Source organism: Macaca thibetana, chromosome 11 (assembly GCF_024542745.1).
Source record: "Macaca thibetana thibetana isolate TM-01 chromosome 11, ASM2454274v1, whole genome shotgun sequence".
In the NCBI taxonomy this organism is placed as follows: Eukaryota; Metazoa; Chordata; class Mammalia; order Primates; family Cercopithecidae; genus Macaca; species Macaca thibetana.
In genome coordinates, this window is record NC_065588.1 from 53,894,515 (window position 1) to 53,915,401 (window position 20,887).

The 20,887-nt window shown below is 49.1% G+C and overlaps 4 protein-coding genes across 6 annotated transcripts in view; 2 read left to right on the forward strand and 2 right to left on the reverse strand.

Annotated features, from left to right (window-relative positions):
• DCTN2 (dynactin subunit 2) overlaps positions 1-15,927 on the reverse strand; it is a 76,159-nt gene extending 60,232 nt beyond the window's left edge. Inside the window, exon 1 of the mRNA XM_050747337.1 lies at positions 15,918-15,927. The gene's annotated coding sequence lies outside the window, so the exon portion shown is untranslated. The remainder of the gene's footprint in view (positions 1-15,917) is intronic.
• PIP4K2C (phosphatidylinositol-5-phosphate 4-kinase type 2 gamma) lies at positions 1,847-14,434 on the forward strand. Its single transcript, XM_050747332.1, has 10 exons — positions 1,847-2,142; positions 4,697-4,794; positions 5,787-5,883; positions 6,555-6,698; positions 10,082-10,228; positions 10,417-10,455; positions 11,336-11,449; positions 11,823-12,090; positions 12,257-12,360; positions 12,540-14,434. The coding sequence occupies exons 1-10, from the start codon at positions 1,969-1,971 to the stop codon at positions 12,618-12,620; spliced, it is 1,266 nt and encodes a 421-aa protein (XP_050603289.1). The 5' UTR covers positions 1,847-1,968; the 3' UTR covers positions 12,621-14,434.
• Positions 13,990-15,661, reverse strand: LOC126930413 (uncharacterized). Of its 2 annotated transcripts, none has more exons than XM_050747378.1 (3): positions 15,593-15,661; positions 15,231-15,278; positions 13,990-14,837 (listed from the first exon to the last, which is right to left on the reverse strand). In XM_050747378.1, the coding sequence occupies exons 1-3, from the start codon at positions 15,644-15,646 to the stop codon at positions 14,643-14,645; spliced, it is 297 nt and encodes a 98-aa protein (XP_050603335.1). In that variant the 5' UTR covers positions 15,647-15,661; the 3' UTR covers positions 13,990-14,642. The 2 variants fall into 2 exon arrangements, with proteins under 2 accessions (XP_050603335.1, XP_050603334.1); XM_050747377.1 differs by having other exon boundaries at positions 13,990-14,900.
• On the forward strand, positions 15,802-20,811 carry DTX3 (deltex E3 ubiquitin ligase 3). Of its 2 annotated transcripts, none has more exons than XM_050747349.1 (6): positions 15,802-15,881; positions 17,211-17,273; positions 17,456-17,531; positions 17,878-18,626; positions 19,531-19,748; positions 20,088-20,811. In XM_050747349.1, coding segments are annotated over exons 3-6 (1,044 nt in total). In that variant the 5' UTR covers positions 15,802-15,881; positions 17,211-17,273; positions 17,456-17,530; the 3' UTR covers positions 20,164-20,811. The 2 variants fall into 2 exon arrangements, with proteins under 2 accessions (XP_050603306.1, XP_050603305.1); XM_050747348.1 differs by having other exon boundaries at positions 17,897-18,626.
• Positions 20,812-20,887: the final 76 nt, after the last annotated feature.

Genomic DNA, 20,887 nt, shown 5'->3' on the forward strand with positions numbered 1-20,887 from the left:
TGTCCAAGTGATTGATAAGGTCAAGCAAATCACGTGATCATGGGACAGGGGCCCTTCCCTTTTAGGTAGCCAAAGCAGAGAGGGAAGGCAGCATACACCAGCATTTTCTTCTATGCACTTAAAAGAAAGATCAAAGACTTTAAGATTTCACTATTTGTTCTACTGCTATCTACCAAGAACTTCAAAGAGGAACCAGGAGTACGGGAGGAACATGAAAGTGGACAAGGTGCATGACTACTGAAGCACAGCACCACAGGGAGGGGTTTAGGCCTCCGGATGACTGCAGGCAGGCCTGGATAATATCCAGCCTCCCACAAGAAGCTGGTGGAGCAGAGTGTTCCCTTACTCCTCCAAAGAAAGGGAGACTCCCTTTCGCGGTCCACTAACAGGTGCCTTCCCAGGCACTGGTGTTACTGCTTGACCAAGGAGCCCTTAAGCGGCCCTTATTCGGGCATGACAGAGGGCTCACCTCTTGCCTTCTAGGTCACTTCTCACAATGTCCCTTCAGCACCTAGCCCTATACCTGCTGGTTATTCCTAGGTTATATTAGTAATGCAACAAAGAGTAATATTAAAAGCTAATGATTAATAATGTTTATACTAATGATTGATTGTCTATAATCATCTCTATATCTAATTTGTATTATAACTATTCTTTATTCTATTTTATTATACTGCAACAGTTTGTGCCTTCAGTCTCTTGCCTCAGCACCTGGGTAATCCTTCGCCCACAACTCCTGACCTCAGGTGATTTGCCCACCTCGGCCTCCCAAAATGCTGGGATTACAGGTGTGAGCTACCGCATCGGGCTTTTTTTTTTTTTTTTTTTTTTTTGAGACAGAGTCTTGCTCTGTTGCCCAGGCTGGAGTGCAATGGCATGATCTCAGCTCACTGCAACCTCTGCCTCCTGGGTTCAAGCGATTCTCCTGCCTCAGCCTCCCAAGTAGCTGGGACTACAGGCACCTGCCATCATGCCCAGCTAATTTTTGTATTTTTATAGAGACGGCGTTTCACCATGTTGGCCAAGCTGTTCTTGAACTCCTGACCTCAGGTGATCCTCCCGCCTCGGCCTCCCAAAGTGTTGGGATTACAGGCGTGAGCCACCGCACCTGGCCTCATTCTTTCTTCTCTCCATATCTTTGTATGCTGTTCTCTCTGTCTAGACAACCTTTTAACCTCTATTCCTGAACTCTACCCACCCTTCCAAACTCAGTAAAGTCTCTATCCTCTTTGAAGCCTTCCCTGACCAGCCACACTTCCTTTCTTTGTATCATTGGCTTTGCTTCATACACAGCTCTAGGATAGCTCATACCTCGCATACCGCAAACTTGATCTCCACTGGCCAACCAGTGCCATTAGACTCCCAGCTACTTCAGAGCAGTCACTGTCCTATCCTCTGCTTTAATAAAAGGAAAATCAGCCCCTAGACCAGGACCTAGTACAAGTAAGTGCTCAATAAATACTTGTTAAACGAATGAATGAATTTCAAGACGCCTGAGACCACCGATAAGAATTTTGGGTTTTCAAAACCCTCCCCTTCCCAACCCCCATTCGGTAAGAATGCTTTCGCATTAGCATCAGGTCCGAGTTTACTCATTAGAAACTGGGCAAAGCCAGAAGGCGGCCACTTTGCAGCAAAGAAGCCCTAGACCTTGGGAGTCAATCAGGCCAACCCAGGCCGCACCACGATCTCCTAGTTGACAGGTCGAGGGGCTTAGCGCGCCGCTTCCGTCGTCAGCTTACAGGGATCCCGCAAGCCAGGTGAGCCCACACACTGCGCGGACCTTGGGCAGGCAGGCGCCGGGGGCGGGGCCAGCGTCGCCCCGCCCCGTCCCGCCCCTCCCTGTTCGCGCGTCCGTTGTCCGGCCTCCGGTCACGTGACAGCGGCGCAGGTGAGCGCCGCTTCCGGGGTCGGGCTCCTGGATTGCTGCCGGCTCCGGCTTCCACTTGGTCGGTTGCGCGGGAGACTATGGCGTCCTCCTCGGTCCCACCAGCCACGGTACCGGCGGCGACAGCAGGCCCCGGCCCAGGTTTCGGCTTTGCCTCCAAAACCAAGAAGAAGCATTTTGTGCAGCAGAAGGTGAAGGTGTTCCGGGCGGCCGACCCGCTGATGGGTGTGTTCCTGTGGGGCGTAGCCCACTCGGTGAGAACCAGCCCTAGACCCCTGCAGTCCCGTCCAAACCCCTCGGCTCCGAGGCGTGCGTAATCCAGGCTCCAGCCTCCGGAGCCCCACGCAGTGCCACTCCCCTCCCCCGGGCTGTCTTGGTCCCTGCCCACCAATCCCCAGGTGTTCCCCCAGCAGGTTTTCTGACTGGGCTTTCTTCTCCCCATCAGTCCTTTACTGCTCCACTCTAGTTCCACCTTCCCCCCGTGAAATCCAGCTCCCTGTACTTTGACTCCTTCCTGCCATGTCTAGCTTCAGCCCCAGGCTACAGGGACTGACCAGGACCAGGCGCAAGCGGGGAGGACATTAGGGGGAGTGGCTTTTTCTCCGGTGGTTGTTGGTGAGAGTGTAGGTGGAGGGTGAGAGGCCGAGGGGAATAGATGGATGAAGTTCTTTCACTTTGCTTTCCACCTTGCTTCCCAGCCCCGGTCCTTGGCTTTTGAATCTTGGCTTTGTCTCGGTGAAGCTCCAGGTTTCCTGGACTTTCTAATCCTGCTTGTCCCTTCCTTTCCCTTCCAGAGGTACAGCATTTCAGAGAAGCTACCCCACCTTGAGCTAGAAGTTGCACTCTCTTAGGACTTATGTATATATGCCTTTGGTCTTAACTGCATCCTTATCGCTGGCTGGAGCGATCGTGTTTGGTGTAGGTGGTGGCGATTGTTGACCAAAGAGAAGGCTGAGGAGCTCTGTTCCTGCGGTCACTATTGTGGTGAACTTTTGAAGCAGGAAACTGCTCTGGGAGTTAGGAGGAGGCCTCCATCCCCTTTCCTGAGGATACCTCAGCTGAAAGAAGCACAGCCATTACCCATCTTCCATCAGGTCTGGAGTGGGAGAAATGCAGTGATCTCGAATGTGACACCGAATATTTTCGAAATCAACGTTCTTGAATGATTATGGTCTTGGCTAGGCTGTGGAGATGGAAGTTGTGAGGAAGAATATCCGTTCTGTCACATTTTTAATTTGTGGTAAAGATTTTCTTAACCACAAATTAAGAATGTTGTTTGTGGCCAGTCGGATCCCTTTTGGATTTGTGGCTCTCCGGGTGGTAAGCTCTTAGTGAGTATTCAGTGGAAGGCACTTGGTATGGGGAAGGCTGATGGAGGTAGGACTGCCTCTCATATGTACCTTCCAGGTGATTCATCCATTCCCTGTGGGATGCTTAACAGGGAGGGTTTTCCCTTGTTAAGGATTGGGGGAGTTACATGTAAGACCTACCTCAGCTTCCCTAGGTATATATACTCTAGCCCCAGCACCCCACCCTCTGCCAACACACATCTACTTCAAGTGTTTGGAATGGAGAAATTCCTTGAACATATGTCTTAGTGATGATTCAGCTTGCCTAGCAGGTGGAGAGGAGGGGGCAGGAGGAGCTGTAGCTGAATTTTAGGCTCAGAATCTCAAGTGGCTTTTTTTTTTTTTTTTTTTTTTTGTCTGGAGGAATATGTTCTGTCCTCCTTTTCTACTGAGAATGGGAGGAGTTGGTTGCACTGCAGTGTGTGTGATTTAGGTTAGACTGCAGTTCATAGCCTCTGTGGAATGATCTAGTAAGGATAGGTAAGGCATTCATTTATTCAGTTAATAGACATGTCAGGATCACTGTGTGCCAAACATTGTGCTAGTTAGACACCTGAGAGATGCAGACGACTAGAATGAGCCCTTGCTCCTGAAGAGCTTGCAATCTGGATGGGTGAACTTACAGAAACTAGTGATTGGAGTCATGCAGTAAAAAAGGCAGGTGAAAGATACTGTGGCAACACCAAGGAGAAAGTACAACTCAGGATTTCTAAGTACCAGAGCTCCCTTTCTACCCTGAATTAGCAGACTGCAGATCCTGGGGGCTGAGGAGAGCATGTGATGCTTGTGTCCTTTGGGCTGTGGGTTAGTTTGGCTTTAGGAAACAGATGCCTTAATGAGTTCATAGCCTCTGATTGCCTGCATTCACTCTGAAATCAGCTGCTCTTCCTTTACCTTACACCTAGACAGGTGGGGGCCTACTGCAAACAACTGGGTCAGAGTGGTCTAGGAAGACTGGTCCTGTTTGCAAAGAGATGCCTTTTGCAGGATCTGGACATTTATCCTTTTTGCTGCGGTTGGCCCCACAGAATCCCATTAATGCTCTTGTGCATATTAAAAATGCCTTTTTTTTCTTTTTCTAATGGAACATGTAGCTGCCTTGAGTTTGCAGAGTTTTTTTTTTTTTTTTTTTTTTTTTTTTTTCTAGAATTTCTCACAGCTTTAAAAATAGTCCTGAGTTCCTTACAGGGTTAGCCTAATATAAAATGACTGTTGTGAGCATGAAGTTCCACAGGGTGGGCGTGTTGGGGGCTGTGTGTGAGAGTTGCTTACTGTAGTCCTTCTTGGGCAGCAGAAGGGTTAGACACATTCTCTCACTTCTGTCAAGCATATGCATAGCCAGTGTTTTTAAAGGAATGGGGTTTGAGTGGCCCTTGCGTGACTGTTGCCCAGACACAGTGTGTGGGTAGCTCTCCACACCCTTCCCTATGGCTTCCCTATTCGTGCTTTGGTTTATCAGATCAATGAGCTCAGCCAGGTGCCTCTCCCAGTGATGCTACTGCCAGATGACTTTAAGGCCAGCTCCAAGATCAAGGTCAACAATCACCTTTTCCACAGGTAAGTGATGATCCTTGCCATTCTCATGTCAACCTTCTCAGAATGGAGTAATAAGTAATTTTAAAAGTTTCAGTGAGCTAAAAATTTAACATCCTTCCCAAATGCAGAAATTAGTTTTGTGCAAGGAAACCATGAGAATAATTTCTGGTGTTCCCTATATCCTTATATGAATCAGTGTTATCTGCCCTGTAGCCTGGCAATTCCATAGAGTAAATATGTGCAGATACCTGCTCTTTCTCTCTTTTTCTGCTTGTGACTTTGGAGATGCCATGAGAACCATTAGCTTCTGACAGGGACTCCTTGAAAGAAAAACTTGAGTTCTCTAAGCCCTCCTAGTAAAAGAAGATGCCATTCAAAACAGTGGTGTCTGTTGCTGACTTTGGAATGCCTCTGACTTGCTTGAGATTTGGGAAATGGCTGCTGTTTGGATGGGTAGTAGATCCTGGTTCTACTATACCACTTACCAACCATGTTACTTAGGCAGATCACTGAGTCACTCTGAGACAGTCTTCCCTTCTATAAAATGGAAATAATATATTTTTTATCGGAACCTCGCAAGGGCCAGGCGTGGTGGCTCATGCCTGTAATCCTAGCACTTTGGGAGGCCAAGGCAGGTGGATCACTTGAGGTCAGGAGCTCGAGACCAGACTGGCCAATATGGCAAAACCGTGTGTCTACTAAAAATACAAAAAATTAGTCAGGCATGGTGGCACATGCCTGTGGTCCCAGCTACTTGGGAGGCTGAGGCAGGAGAATTGCTTGAACCCAGGGGACAGAGGTTGCGGTGAGCCGAGATTGCACCACTGCACTCCAACCTGGCAACAGAGTGAGACTCTGTCTCAAAAAATAATAATAATAAAAAATAAATAAAGGACCTAACAGAGTTTTATGAGAATCAAAGGACGTAATATGTCTGAAGGTACACTATAAACTACCAAGTGTATGTAAATGTAATATTGTTTGTTTTCTTACTTTGAAAACCTGAATTTCAGGGAAAATCTACCCAGTCATTTCAAGTTCAAGGAGTATTGTCCCCAGGTCTTCAGGAACCTCCGTGATCGATTTGGCATTGATGACCAAGATTACTTGGTGAGAGTCCATTAAGGGGTGAGGGTAGCCCTTTCTCCCCAGCAACTGAAGAGTACTGTTTGGGACAGCCATATTTGGAGAAATGAGAAGCCTTGGCAAATATGATTCTTTACCTTTTTGTGATTGCAGCATTTTCAAAAATTAAATGAAAACTATAAACCTTGTCCTTGGGGGAAAAGATGTAGATACATTAAGAATTTTGGCCGGGAGTGGTGGTTCACGCCTGTAATCCCAACACTTTGGGAGCCGAGGTGGGCAGATCACCTGAGGTCAGGAGTTTGAGACCAGCCTGGCCAACATGGCAAAACCCCGTCTCTACTAAAGATATGAAAATTAGCTGGGTGTGGTGGTGCACATCTGTAGTCCCTGCTACTTGGGAGGCTGAGGCAGGAGAATTGCCTGAACTTGGGAGGTGGAGATTGCAGTGGGCTGAGATCGCACCACTACACTCCAGCCTGGGTGACAGAGTGAGACTCCTTGTCAAAAAATAAAAAAAAAAAAAGAATTTTGCATTCAGTTTCTTTCAGTCCACATATGAACACCTGATGAGGAACCTGTGCTGAATCTCCTACCCCAGGGATTCATCCACTTTCAGCTGACCATTTTCTTATGACTTGTTTCTGCATATAAAGGGGGAGGAAAAGAGCCTCTGGCCCATTCTGTGTCCCCAGGTGTCCCTTACCCGAAACCCCCCCAGCGAAAGTGAAGGCAGTGATGGTCGCTTCCTTATCTCCTACGATCGGACTCTGGTCATCAAAGAAGTATCCAGTGAGGACATTGCTGACATGCATAGCAACCTCTCCAACTATCACCAGGTCAGGCCTCTCTCTAGCCCCATTCTTTCCCTCTCCTCCCTACTCACATATAGCTCAGCTGCTATCAGTAATAGATGCTGACTGGGGAGAAAACTCATTGGAAGAGAGAAACCATAATCATATCTAGCCCTAAATGGGATGAGGGAAGCTATTCTGTCTGATAAGATTTACAGACCAGGCGCAGTGGCTCACACCCGTAGTCCCAGCACTTTGGGAGGCTGAGGCGGGAGGATCACCTGAGGTCGGGAGTTCGAGACCAATTTGACCAACATGGAGAAACCCTGTCTCTACTAAAAATACAAAATTAGCTGGGCACAGTGACTCATGCCTGTAATCCCAGCTGCTCAGGAGGCTGAGGCAGGAGAATCACTTGAACCTGGGAGGCAGAGGTTGTGGTGAGCTGAGATCATGCATTTGCACTCCAGCCTGGGCAACAAGAGCAAAACTGTGTCTAAAAAAAAAAAAAAAGAAAGAAAAAGAAAAAAGATTAAACAAAAGATTGACTTGGAGTGTGGAGTTTATGGAATGTTTTGGCAGTAAAAACACTCTTCTTGAATGTCTCTACTGAAGGAAAAATTTCACCAAAATCAGTGAGCAAGGGGAATACATCAAGAGTCCAAAAGGAGTCGTCGGTTTATGCAACAAATATTGAATATCTCTTATTAGGCCTTATGTTAGGCAGTAGAGAAGGAGGTAAATGAAACATTTGTGGCCCTTACAGATCCCTTGGTCTAATGGCAGTGACCAGTGACTCAGTAGCACACAGCAAGATATATACAATAGTAGAAGTCTGTACAGAATGTTCTGAAGCTAGAGAAGAGCATCCTAACTCACCTGGGGAAAGAAGTGAACTTGGAAGGCTAAAGAGAGTTTTTTAGAGGAGATACTGTAAGAGTTGATCCTTGAACGACTAGTAGAGATTAACCATTGGACAGGGTGGAAGAGCATTCTAGGCAAAGGAAAATAGCACTAGTAAGGTACAGAGCCATGAGAGAACTTGGCGTTAGGAAACTGCAAGAAATTTCATTTGGATGGGATATAATATTATGGAAATAGGCAGGAACCAGATTGTGAAGAGGCTTATAAGCCCCACAAAGAAGTTTGGGCTTTATCCTGAAGGTGGTTTTGCAAAGGGCATGATATATTTGTAATTTAGAAATATTTAGAAAATGTGACAGCATTTTAGAGAATGGATTGGTGGGAGGTGACACTCAGAGGGTGGATACCAGTTAGGAGGTAATTTTAATAGTCCAGGGTAGAAACGGTGAAGGCCTGAGGGAGTGATGGTGATCGGGATAGAAAGGAAGACCTATGGGAGAACTGAGATTTAAGAGACAGGGGCCTCCAAGTTCCTGGTGAGGGATAACTGGGTGCCCATTTGCCAGAAATTAGAAACAGAGGAACAGGTTTTTGGAGGAAAAAAGTTCTGATTTGGACATACTGAATTTGAGGTTTCTGCAATTCATCCAGATGAGGATGTCCAGTAAGTGGTTGGGGCATGGGTACAGAATTCAGGAAAAAGGATTAGACTGGGAGTATAGGTTTGAGAATTATATGTGAATAAGTGATCATTAAAACCATGACTATAGATACGATTATCGTAGGGAGGTTGTGTGCAGTGAAATGAAAAGAAAGTTGAGGACAACCTAAAGGAGCAAGTGAAGAGATGAGCCCATAAAGGAAACTAAGAGTAGATCGACACTTTTAGTTATTTATGCTGTACTACATTCCATAAAGGATTCGAGGACAGAGAGGAGGGGAAAATTGGGAAGGTGGTATAATAAGAGCTGAGGATGAAGAGAGGTTTAAGAAGAGACTGGTCAATAGGATCAAGTGCCACGAAGCTGAAATACAACAATGACTAGAATACTTACTAGATTTGACAACTGAGGGATATGGGGGAGATTTCAGAGGAGAAATGAGGTATAAACCTGATTTCAGTGATTCAAGGTGTGAATGAGAGACAGGAGATGAATTTATTGCTGATTACTTTTCTGAGAAGGTTGGCTGTGAAGAGAAAGAGGCAGCACACAGAAAGAGAGATGGTAAGCACCGAAGGAATAATTTTTTTTTTTTTTTTTTTGAGAGACAGGATCTCACTATGTTGCCCAGACTGGTCCCAAACTCCTGGGCTCAAGCGATCCTCCTGCTTCAGCCTCCCAAGTAGCTAAATTACAGGTGTGAGCCTGGCTTAATAGGATAATTTTTTAAAAAGAATCCAGGCCGGGCACGGTGGCTCAAGCCTGTAATCCCAGCACTTTGGGAGGCCGAGACGGGCGGATCACGAGGTCAGGAGATCGAGACCATCCTGGCTAACACGGTGAAACCCCATCTCTACTAAAAATACAAAAAAACTAGCCGGGTGAGGTGGCGGGCGTCTGTAGTCCCAGCTACTTGGGAGGCTGAGGCAGGAGAATGGCGTGAACCCGGGAGGTGGAGCTTGCAGTGAGCTGAGATCTGGCCACCGCACTCCAGCCTGGGTGACAGAGCAAGACTCCGTCTCAAAAAACAAACAAACAAACAAAAAAGAATCCAAGTTGTAGGCCGGGCGCAGTGGCTCATGCCTGTAATCCTAGCACTTTGGGAGGCCGAGCTGGGCAGATTGCCTGAGTTCAGGAGTTCGAGACCAGCCTGGGTAACACAGTGAAACCCCACCTCTACTAAATACAAAAAATTAGCTGAGCATGGCAGTGTGCACCTGTACTCCCGGCTACTCGGGAGGCTGTGGCAGGAGAATTGCTTGAACCTGGAAGGCGGAGGTTACAGTGAGTCGAGATTGCGCCACTTTACTCCAGCCTGGGCAACAGAGTGAGACTCCATCTCCAAAAAAAAAAAAAAAAAAAAAAAAAAAAAAGAATCCAAATTGTAGGCCATCACGCAGACTTTTTTTTTTTTTTTTTTTTTAGGTGTAAAAATCTGTGTTTATATTACAGTGACAGAATGACACAGTACAGCCCAACCCGATGCAGACATTTTAAACTATGGGAATCTAGCCTATGAAGAAACACTGCTCTAGATAAAATGATTTAATTGATAAGATGTAAGTTCTAATCCTGATTCTGTGCCACTTGCATATAGAGAGGGTCTAAAATAAGGATAACAACACTTAACCTCCCTCATCTCAAAGAATGATAAAGGTGAATCGAGAGATAACACTTTAAAATTAAGAGATGTAAAATGGAAAGAATCAGAGGAAAGGGAGATTCAGAAATGGCATGGATAACCTGGAGCATTTTGGGGAAGCTTCTACCACTTTTGACTTTGTAACCTCTCTACTTCAAGTCTTCTGCTCCACCCTGGAATGGCAGTGTTTGAATTTCCCTGGACTGTTTGTGTATCTGCTACTCAGTCTCTCCCCATTCCTTCCCCTTCTTTCACTATAGTACATTGTGAAGTGCCATGGCAACACACTTCTGCCCCAGTTCCTGGGGATGTACCGAGTCAGTGTGGACAATGAAGACAGCTACATGCTTGTGATGCGCAATATGTTTAGCCACCGTCTTCCTGTGCACAGGAAGTATGACCTAAAGGTAAGAAGAGGATATCTCGGACTTAGAGGGAGGCTCCTGATAGCCTGAGAATGGGGAAGACCCTGGGAGGTCTTTGGATGATTCCTTTTAAGGGAAAGAAGGCTGGGTTTGAGTACTCATCTTAGGGGCTGGGTTCTGACTGTTCTTTTAGCCACTTCTACTGACTTGGTCTTTGGGTCTCTCTGCAGGGTTCCCTAGTGTCCCGGGAAGCCAGCGATAAGGAAAAGGTGATAGTAATTTTATGTGCTAGGGTGAGGGATGAGGGATGAGGGAGGGCAGATGAGGGGAACTTCTTAGGATGGAGAGGCCACTCTATATAGGAATAGGGATTACTAGCTATGTATTATCTTAACCACTTAAAAGAAGAGGGGGGTAAACTTCTGTTGATCCGGGGATTGTTTGGAAGGGGCAGTGGGAGCAGCTGCTTTAACACTGGCATGGATTATTCCATATGGAAGGCGTGGGGATGGGTGAGGATGCCAGACTTGAAGAGCAAAATGTTTAACTTCCACTTCCCATTCTGGGTTATTTTATTCAAGCAGCTATTTTGCTTAAGAAGACACAGGCCGGGCAGGTGGCTCATGCATGTAATCCCAGCACTTTAGAAGGCCAAGGCAGGAGGACTGCTTGAGCCCAGGAGTTCCAGACCAGCCTGGGCAACGTAATCTCTACAAAAAACAAAAAAATTAGCTGGGCGTGGTGGCATGTGCCTGTAGTCCCAGCTACTCGGGAGGCTGAGGTGGGAGAATCACTTGAGTCCGGGAGGTTGAGGCTACAGTGAGCTGAGATCGCACCACTATCATTCCACCCTGGGCAATAGAGTGATCGAGATCCTATCTCAAAAAAAAAAAAAAAAAAAAAAAAAAAGTCAGCCTGGAGGGTCTTGACTGAAAACCATAAGCAGAGAGTAGTGGGATGTGATTGGGGATAGAGCTGTAGTGACTGAGTCTGTGGAAGTCACTGGAGGTGAGAACAAACCAGGGAAGCATCACAATGTGGAGTTAGATGAGATCTAACTGAGCTAGCATAGAGCCCTAGACAGAAGGTGGGATTTTGAGACCTTGGGAAAGGGATATGCTCCCAAGATGTCCCTTTACCTATTCTTAGGTTAAAGAATTGCCCACCCTTAAGGATATGGACTTTCTCAACAAGAACCAGAAAGTATATATTGGTGAAGAAGAGAAGAAAATATTTCTGGAGAAGCTAAAGAGAGATGTGGAGGTGATGATTGGGTGCTCTGGGAAATGGCTTTCCTTTTTTTGCTACCTAGAGGGTAGTTGTCTCTTTCATTCACAGTATAAGGGAGCTCCACCCCTTCCCTTTATTCTTCAGGTCCTCTGCATGTATGGGGGTTTAGTATGAGACATGAAAAACCCCTGGAGTTGACCCATGGAAGGGGTGGCTGGAATAAGCTAAAAGGATGATCTTAGATACCAGGACATGTAGGCACTAAAGGGCAGTGGTATGCCCTGCAACCTTAATTTTTACACTTCCTTTCTCCAGGAGGGCCCCAGAAATTCAAAGGTACAGGTACGGGGTGATACCTAGCAGTGAAGAATGAGAGAGAGGTGTCTGATTTGTCAGTGGGTCTCAGTTTCTAGTGCAGCTGAAGATCATGGACTACAGCCTTCTGCTGGGCATCCACGACATCATTCGGGGCTCTGAACCAGAGGAGGAAGGGCCCGTGCGGGAGGATGAGTCAGAGGTGGATGGGGACTGCAGCCTGACTGGACCTCCTGCTCTGGTGGGCTCCTATGGCACCTCCCCAGAGGGTATCGGAGGCTACATCCATTCCCATCGGCCCCTGGGCCCAGGAGAGTTTGAGTCCTTCATTGATGTCTATGCCATCCGGAGTGCTGAAGGTGAGAGAACCGGGACAATTTAAGGGTGGAGAGGGGATTGTTCCTGAAGGACAGAGACCAGAGTGGTGGGGGAGAGCCTGATGAGCTTTTCAGAACAAAACTGACTGGTTCCTGGAGAAAGGGAATTGGAACTAAACCTGCTCTGAATCGTTGGTCTCTCTCCCAGGAGCCCCCCAGAAGGAGGTCTATTTCATGGGCCTCATTGATATCCTTACACAGTATGATGCCAAGAAGAAAGCGGCTCATGCAGCCAAAACTGTCAAGCATGGGGTGAGAGTTCCCAAAAGCCTTTCCTTTCCTGTCTTGACTATTCTTTGGGAAGAGACAGCCTCTTGTGCCAGAGCAATGGGGTGGCAAAAGAATGGAAGTGGTCTGGGGTAGATTGGGTGGGGGTGATGGGGACGGGTGCTAGGGTGGCCTGACACATTGTTCCATATCTTCTCTCACAGGCTGGGGCAGAGATCTCTACTGTCCATCCGGAGCAGTATGCTAAGCGATTCCTGGATTTTATTACCAACATCTTTGCCTAAGAGACTGCCTGATTCTCTCTGATGTTCAAGGTGGTGGGGTTCTGAGACGCTTGGGGGAATTGTGGATATTCGAGCCACCACTTCTCTTATTCCTTTGCTAAATTCAGGCTGCAGGCTCCTTCCATCCAGATAACTCCATCCTGTTGAGTAGGCTGTTTCTGACCCTCAGAAATACATTGTCCCTTTTCCCCCTTTGCCCATTTTTCTTCCCTCTCCCTCCCCACAAGAAGTCTGCTTGTAGTATTAGAATGTCATTGTTGACTCTCTCCCAAGTGCCTTGATCTTTGTAATATCTCCTGTTGTTTCTATGATATAGGAGCTAGGGGAAGGGGGTTGTTTGTCATCTTCAGGACCTGACTGGACAGATGGACCTGGCTCAAGCAACTACTCTGGATGCACGTTGCTGTGTGGGATGAACTAAAAGTGTCTGAATTTTGCTGATAACTTTATAGAACTCACTATGGCATGCTTCCCTCCTGGTGGGCCCTAGGATGGATGACAGTCAGGATACTACAGATGTGGGTGCAGGCATGCACACACACGATGGAATATGGCCAGTCCTACCCAGGTGGGGTAAAGAGTGGGTCAGCAACCTGGCACCTCACAGAGGTGGGACCTAAGAGAACTCTTGTGATTATGCAGAGAATTGGATTGGGTCTCTGTCAAAGATTGAGTAATCTCTTCCCTCACCTCAATTCCATCTCCACTCATCTCTACATCTGGGCACAGGAGCCCAGAGATGGCCAAAATCATTCAAGCCTGGGGGAAGGTGTTTGACTACTGCTGCTCTTCACCAGAACCTCACACCTCTCCTGGGACTGGAACCCTTCAGTGGGTTTGTGGCCAGTTTTGGAGGCTGGGATGATGGGCCAGGGTGTAAGATTCATTCTCCATGTTAAATTTCCTTTCATCCTGCCTAGCCATCCCCAAGGTTTATTTCCAGAAGAAAGGAATATCTCTACTTGGATCAATTCTGGTCATTTCAAGAGGATGGAGGCCTCAAGTGTGGGAACTTCCCCTACTCCCTGGATGTGTGTGCCTAGCACACTTCCTTCTCCCTCCCCTTTTTTCCAGTTGGATTTGTTTTTCCGTTCTCTTCTGTCCTGTCTTATACTGCAACTGTGTCTCCTAGGGGACAGATGGCCTTCTTTGTCATCTTCACTCTCCACCCCCAGAGAGGAGTCAGAGCCATAACTCAATCACTCAGCCCCTCCAAAGATAGTTGAGTTGATGTGTGATATTCTCATAATGTTGAGAACCCTGATGAGATATATTATCTTCCCCTCGCTACAATGCCTCTGGGGCCAAGGCACCCATTCTTCTTGGTATCCTCCATCCCTCTTGAGGCTTCCACTTTTTTTTTTTTTAAACATAAAGGTGGGCACCAGCAACTGGCCTGTGGTGATGCAAAGCTGCTTTGCTCTGTATCTGGCTGGACTGATCTGTCTCACAAGAAGCCATGAGGCCATAGGGAGAAGCTCTCTCTCCCCTTCATCTTCTGCTCCAAAGGTGGTAACAAGAGGCGTACCCATTGGGGTTGGAGCCCCCTTATAACATCTTCCTGTCAGAAGACTGATGGATCTTTTTCATTCCAACCATCTCCCTTTCCCCCGATGAATGCAATAAAACTCGGACACCAGCAACCGTTGTTCTTTAGAAATGGGTTTTCTGATCGCATGGCTGATGTATTATGGGCAGTATGGATGTCTTCATTTGTTGCTTCTGTTTTTCATCTTTTTTTGTTTTATTAATAAAAAATTGTGTATTTGCTCCCATTACTATCATAATACAGGGAATAAATTATTCAATCCAAATTCCTGTACAGAAATTTTTATTTTTTTATTTTATTTTATTTTTTTAATTTTACTTCTCTGAGGAAGCCTGTGCTTAAGGGTGCAGAGACCAGCTGAAGAATTCTGGTGTTCAAGGTGTTGGGCCCCTAACTAAGGATGTGGGTTTCTAGACAGATGGCTGGGAACGTTTTTTAAAAAGCTGTCAAGGGTGTGCACCGGAATGGAAAACTTAGTCTTCAACTTCGTGGGAGGTCAGAGGTAGTGAGGGCCAGGGAAGGGTAGGGTGATGGGACCCTTCCTCTTCCCTGAGTTCTGGGCTTGCTAACACTCCATCTTTGTAAAGGTGAGTAGGCCTCTCAGCCCACCAGCTAAAAGAAACGGAATCCAGTATTCCCCCAGGCTTCCTGGGAAAGCTGTCTTCTTCCTGGAGGGAAGGAAGAGTACAGCAGAGTCCTGGGAAAGTGAAGAAAGTGACCAGCCCTCCAGTCTAGAGGGGGAGTGAAAAAGGGGTGGATGAATAGAGGTTGTTGCCAGTTTGGGAGATTCCTGTCTTGGCTGAGGAAGTCTTTTGGCTGGTGGAAAAACCTGGCTTGATGTGGCCCTAGGGAAGTGAGTTGAATTGGGCAGAGACTGCTTGATGTGGGAAGCAGAGCAGAGCTTTTTTTTTTTTTTCCTGAGAGTTTTTAACTCTATTTGAACCATACACACTTGACACTACCACCACCTCAAGCCATTTTTTAAAAAATGTATTCGTTTCCCATTCTGCACCAGTCTCCATATCCCTGTTTGTGGAAAGAGAAAAATCAGAGGCACTTACCAATGACCAACTGAGAGCAGGTTGTGGGGGGTCACAGGAGGTAACAATCTAGAAAGAGGCAGATGAGGGAGGGGATTGAAATAGTTTAGTACCCGGATTTGTTTATTTTTTAAAACCAATGCTTTTTTTTTTACTATGACTCTTCCCATCCCACATTGTTCCTCAAAGGCCCTTCTACCATAAGGATTCAAAAAATTGCCGCCCTCCCCCCCGAATCCCCATATACCCACCAACACTTCACCCACCCATCCACCACCAGCTCCCCGGAGCTGCTACGCAGCTGGCTGGGAAAGAAAAGGGAGAGTGCTCCGCCGGGAGCGGGGAGCGAGAAGGGTGGCGTCTCCAGGGATTTAACCTCCTACCCTCAGTTCCATGACGCCACCCCCTCCCTCCAAAGACTGGAACAGCGCCTCCATTTTTGTTTTGGGGAGGAAGGGCAGGGGCTTGCGGATAGAAGGGGGTCAAAGGAACGGTGATTATCACCTGTGAGGGGAAAGAGGGTGCTGTCCTCCCTCCTTCCCTTTCCCTCAGCCTGCACCCCCTGCAACCCCCAACCTTTCGGGGTCTCCCCCCCCCTTGTTGCTAAGGCCCGGACCGTCATCCCAGCAACAGCCTCAGTCATGTGACCGGCAATGGCGGCGCTGACGAGAGGTAGGTGAGCCCGGCGCCCCCCACACCCACCGCGCGCCCCCCAGGCCCCGCTCGCACCCCTCACACGCCCCTCGCTCCCCCGGCGCCCCCTCCTCCACCTCCCCTCCCCGCGCGCGGCTCCGGGTTCCCCGCTCCGTGCCCGGCCGATCATCTTTCTAGCACCCTCCAGCCTTGGCCTCCATTCGGGGGTTCTGAGGGCTGCGATCGGGGCCGACATGCATCCCCGCCCGGCAATGGGGATCCGGGGGCTTTGGCGAGTGAGGGATGTGGGGAGTTGGTTCCGGGTCGGGTCTTGGAGGAGGCCGTGGGGGTAGGGCGGGAGCTGCCTCAGTGGATGCCCCCAGGGACCCTTGCCCTTCCGGGCTGTCCCTCCCTCTGGCCTCTATCTAGAGGGAGAGACTGTCCCTTGTCCGGCCTGGGTTCCCACAGAGGAATCACAGACCCACCCTAAACTGTGGCCCCGCCTCCCTTTTCTGTGCCAGCAGGACTTGGAGCTAGGACACCTAGGTCCTGGGTCCCCTGTGATGGGGAGGGGGGTGTTGCAGCGCAGATACACTGTATGGGCTGAGACTCTAGGGTTCCATTTTCACTTTATGAATCTCGAGGTGCATCTGGCCTTGGGGGACGATGATGGAGGCATGAAGGGACAGCTGCTCCTTTTTGGATCAGTCATTGAATGGAGGTCACACTAATGGCCCTTCTTTCTGTTTGAGCTGCATTTGGAAGTGTTGTGGGTACAGCCTGGTAGCCCAAAGCGACCAGGCTCAGGGGAAACATCAGGCCCCTCCAGCTGAGCCCTTGTGTGAGCCCCGCCCCTCCCTAAATGCCAGACTTGGGAGCTGACAGACAGCCCTGCCTGTGCTGGGTTTAAAAGGTGACAATGAGAACTTTGTTATTGCAGGGGCTGCTGCCACTTTGTTCACATCCTTAACAGAAGGCTTCAGCAGAAGGGACTGAGTTAGCTCTCAAGGAAGGCTCCCTGGCAATAGGGGCTGAATTATTTGGGAACGTGGAGCAGGGGAGGAGTTGGAGAGCATAGGAAATATTCCGGTCCATGTGATCTGAGGGAGGTGGCAAGAAGACCTCCACCTGTGTGGGCGTTTTCTTTCCTGACATCTTTTATGTGTGCCCTAGGCTTTCTTGGGGGCCTCAGAGCTGGGGAAGAAAGGAGGAAGGTTAGCATGTTCCTTCTTGAGCAACTTGGGGAGAAGCTGATGATGGAATTCTGCAGAGGAGAGAGGAGATGGAAGTGGAGTTTTTATTTCTGGGTTGGCTGAGGGAAATGGTAACATTTGCCATCATAACTTTTTACCCTTCCCCTATTCCCAGTCCTGGTCAGCTGAGTGGAAATAGAAGGATTTCTGCTGCCATCATCTTCCATGGGCTTCCCAGGTATCTCTCCCACAAGGGATCCTCAATTTTCACCCTTAAGCTGGTTTCCTTCATTCCATGTTACCATTCTCAGTAACCTATACCCAGGTTTCTGTCTCTGTTCCATGGGCTGCTGGGTTGGGGGCCATGGGAATTGGGAGAAGGGGTTTCTCACTTTCCTTCCTTTTTTTCCGCCCTACCAGCTCACACGACCTACAAGTAGGGAGCAGGGAAAAAAGAGTGAGCCTGCATGCCAATTCTAAGCTCTTCAGGATCAAAGTAAGCAAAAAGGAGGGGCAAAAAGTCTCCCTCCCCTTTAAAGAGCCCATTTTCCCCCCAGAAGTGGGAGGGGCAAATTGTTTCTATGATCTGGGAGAAATGACAGGAGAAACAAGACTGATACTTGGCTTAGATGATAATACAGCTCTGGAAACTTTTTTGCTCTTCAGTGGGCGCTGGGTTTGGAAGATAAGGGGAGAGAGAATATGAATTTGGGGGAAGGGTTGGGGATTAGGCTTTGAGAAAACAGAGGTAATAGAGGGTTTGGAAGGAACCTGAAGTAGGAGGCACTGATACTTGTCAAATGGGGACCCCCCACCCTGAGTCCCTTTCACCCTGGGGGCAGTGTCGTTCGTCCTGTCCAGAATGGCAGCCTGTGGAGGCACCTGCAAGAACAAAGTGACTGTCTCCAAGCCTGTGTGGGACTTCCTGAGCAAAGAGACCCCAGCCCGGCTGGCCCGGCTTCGGGAGGAGCATCGTGTGTCCATCCTCATAGATGGCGAGACTTCTGACATCTATGTTCTCCAGCTTTCCCCACAGGGCCCTCCCCCGGCCCCTCCCAATGGGCTCTACCTAGCCCGGAAGGCTCTTAAGGGGCTGCTAAAAGAGGCAGAGAAAGAGCTGAAGAAAGCTCAGAGGCAGGGGGAGCTGATGGGCTGCCTGGCTCTGGGGGGTGGAGGGGAGCACCCTGAGATGCACCGCGCAGGCCCACCCCCTCTCCGAGCAGCCCCACTTCTGCCCCCAGGGGCTCGGGGGCTCCCCCCTCCTCCTCCCCCCCTGCCCCCACCTCTTCCTCCTCGCCTTCGGGAGGAGGCAGAAGAGCAGGAGAGCACCTGCCCCATCTGTCTGGGGGAGATCCAGAATGCCAAGACATTGGAGAAGTGCCGGCATTCATTCTGCGAGGGCTGCATCACCCGGGCTCTGCAGGTGAAAAAGGCCTGCCCCATGTGCGGCCGCTTCTATGGGCAGCTGGTGGGCAACCAGCCCCAGAATGGGCGGATGCTGGTCTCTAAGGACGCCACCCTCCTACTACCCAGCTATGAGAAGTATGGCACCATTGTCATCCAGTACGTCTTCCCGCCCGGTGTCCAGGGGGTAAGAAGACCATGGCCCGCCCTTACCCTTTGGCTCTCCCCAGGCTCTGACCTAGGAAAACCGGGTGAGGGTGAGTGTGCTTGTTAGATGTGAGACAGTCTTGCTGTCTTCCACTATGCCCTCTTACTCAGTGCCCTAGACCTAGGAGGTCCCTGTGAGGCCCAGCTTTTCCATCCCTGTGATCCCAAGGCACATGTGAAAATCAGATATGAGCTAGGAAAAAAAAGCAAGTCAGATACGAGAGAAAGGAATTGCATATTACTTCCTTGATGAACACAAATACTGTGCTGACATCTTGGCAGAGGTAAATTCTGTGGAGGTGGTGGCTTAGGGGCAGGGAGGCACAATAGGAAGGGATCTGACCAACCCAACAGAGCCAGGAACATCACTTGGTAAAAACGGGAGTGGTCAAGGCCTATAGGTGTCTTCCTGCTGGACAAAGAGTAATGTGCAATTCTGGCTGCAGAGGGTTGAAGAAGCTGCAGAGAAGACTGATGGAAAATGGAACAGGTTAGACAGTGGCAGAAACATTAGGAATATTTTCAGGTTAAGGGAAGGCTGAAAGATAGATTATTCTGTCTTCACATTTCTGCTGAGTTGTCTGGAGTATAGGGACCAGCTACCTTCCATCACTTCTGAGAATCTATTTGTTGCTGAATGGAGACTTGAGGGATTGAGACAGCAGAAAAAACCTCTTAACACGTAAAGATTATGCTCTGAAACAGGCTCTTGCTGCCGAGGCCATATAATCTCTCCTTCTGTGGAAAGCTGTCAGCCTGTTGCTGCCCTATCCGCATTAGCTGGGGATGCTCAGACAGAGACTGGCCTGGATGATGCTTCACTGGTATCTGGGCCTTAGGATGCCTGGCTGCTCACTGCCCACTATGCTTCACCTTCCTCCTAGGCTGAACACCCAAACCCAGGAGTTCGGTATCCTGGCACCACACGGGTGGCCTACCTCCCGGACTGCCCTGAGGGCAACAAGGTGCTGACCCTGTTCCGCAAGGCGTTTGACCAGCGTCTCACCTTCACTATCGGCACGTCCATGACCACAGGGAGACCGAATGTCATCACCTGGAATGACATCCACCACAAGACCAGCTGCACAGGGGGACCCCAGCTGTGCGACCCCTCTTCACTTCCTTTCCCTTGGCTCCTCCCCTTTCCTCCATTTCCACTGAGGGACCCACCAACCCCTTGCTCTGGGAGCCTCCTAACTGGAGAGGACCACTTCCAAACTGTTCAGCCGTCTCAGTTTCTCCTACATTCAACCTGGTCCTGGTGTGCCCAGCTTAGCCTACAAAAATAAGCAGAATTGGGCTAAGTTATCTTGGGTTTGGAGGTGTCCTCCCTTAGGGGAGGTGGGGAGGTATCTGAGTCACCTAGAATAAGGGTGAGCATGGGGATAATAGCAAGTTCCAACAGCTAACAACCCTCACCCTCATTTCTCTTTGCTCCCAGGTTTGGGTACCCAGACCCTACCTACCTGACCCGGGTGCAAGAGGAGCTGAGAGCGAAGGGTATCACAGATGACTGAAGGACATCGCCTTTGCCAAGGCCCCTGCTGTCCACCTCTACTAGGACCCAGCAGAAGCCTCTTTCTCCTCTCTGCCCCCCGCCCCCCACAACACACCTGTAGGGGACCTGTCTGACTGGGAAGGGCGTTCTGAGAGGGAGGGGGCAATCCCTTCCCCCATCCCCCACCGGCCAAGTGTTTCAATGCAGTGTGAGCCACTCCCTTCTGGCAGAGGCCGACCTCCAAGGCTCTGTTCTCCACTCCCGGTGTACATATACTCCCCGTTTCCCTGCCCCTCCAATGCCCTTGGCTTTTTCTGGTGTGCTGTGCTCCATGACCAAGCAGAGAAAGGACCTAGGGTGGGGAAGGGAGGGTCTCTTGATTCCCAACTGCCCCCACATACTGCTTCACCGCTGAACTTAGGGTGCTGGAGAGGAGGAATTGGGCTGATATGAGCTCCCCACCACCCCCCATGGAGCCGGCTGTGTGTGTTCATCAGATACAGTTCTCCCTTAACCTTGTCCTTTCTTTCCTGTGTCCCAGTCTCCGTCAGTCTGTCTTTCTCCGCTCTTCTCTGACCCCTGTGAGGAACCTCCTTACCCTGTTCTGGAATCGCTGCCAGACTGTAGCTTTTAATTTAATAAAAATAAAGTAAAATATGCAACTCTTCATGCCACACCCGTTCTTTTCCAGGGACTGGGTGGGGGTGGGGTGGGGAGAGGGACCTGCTGGAAAGGGGAGAGGG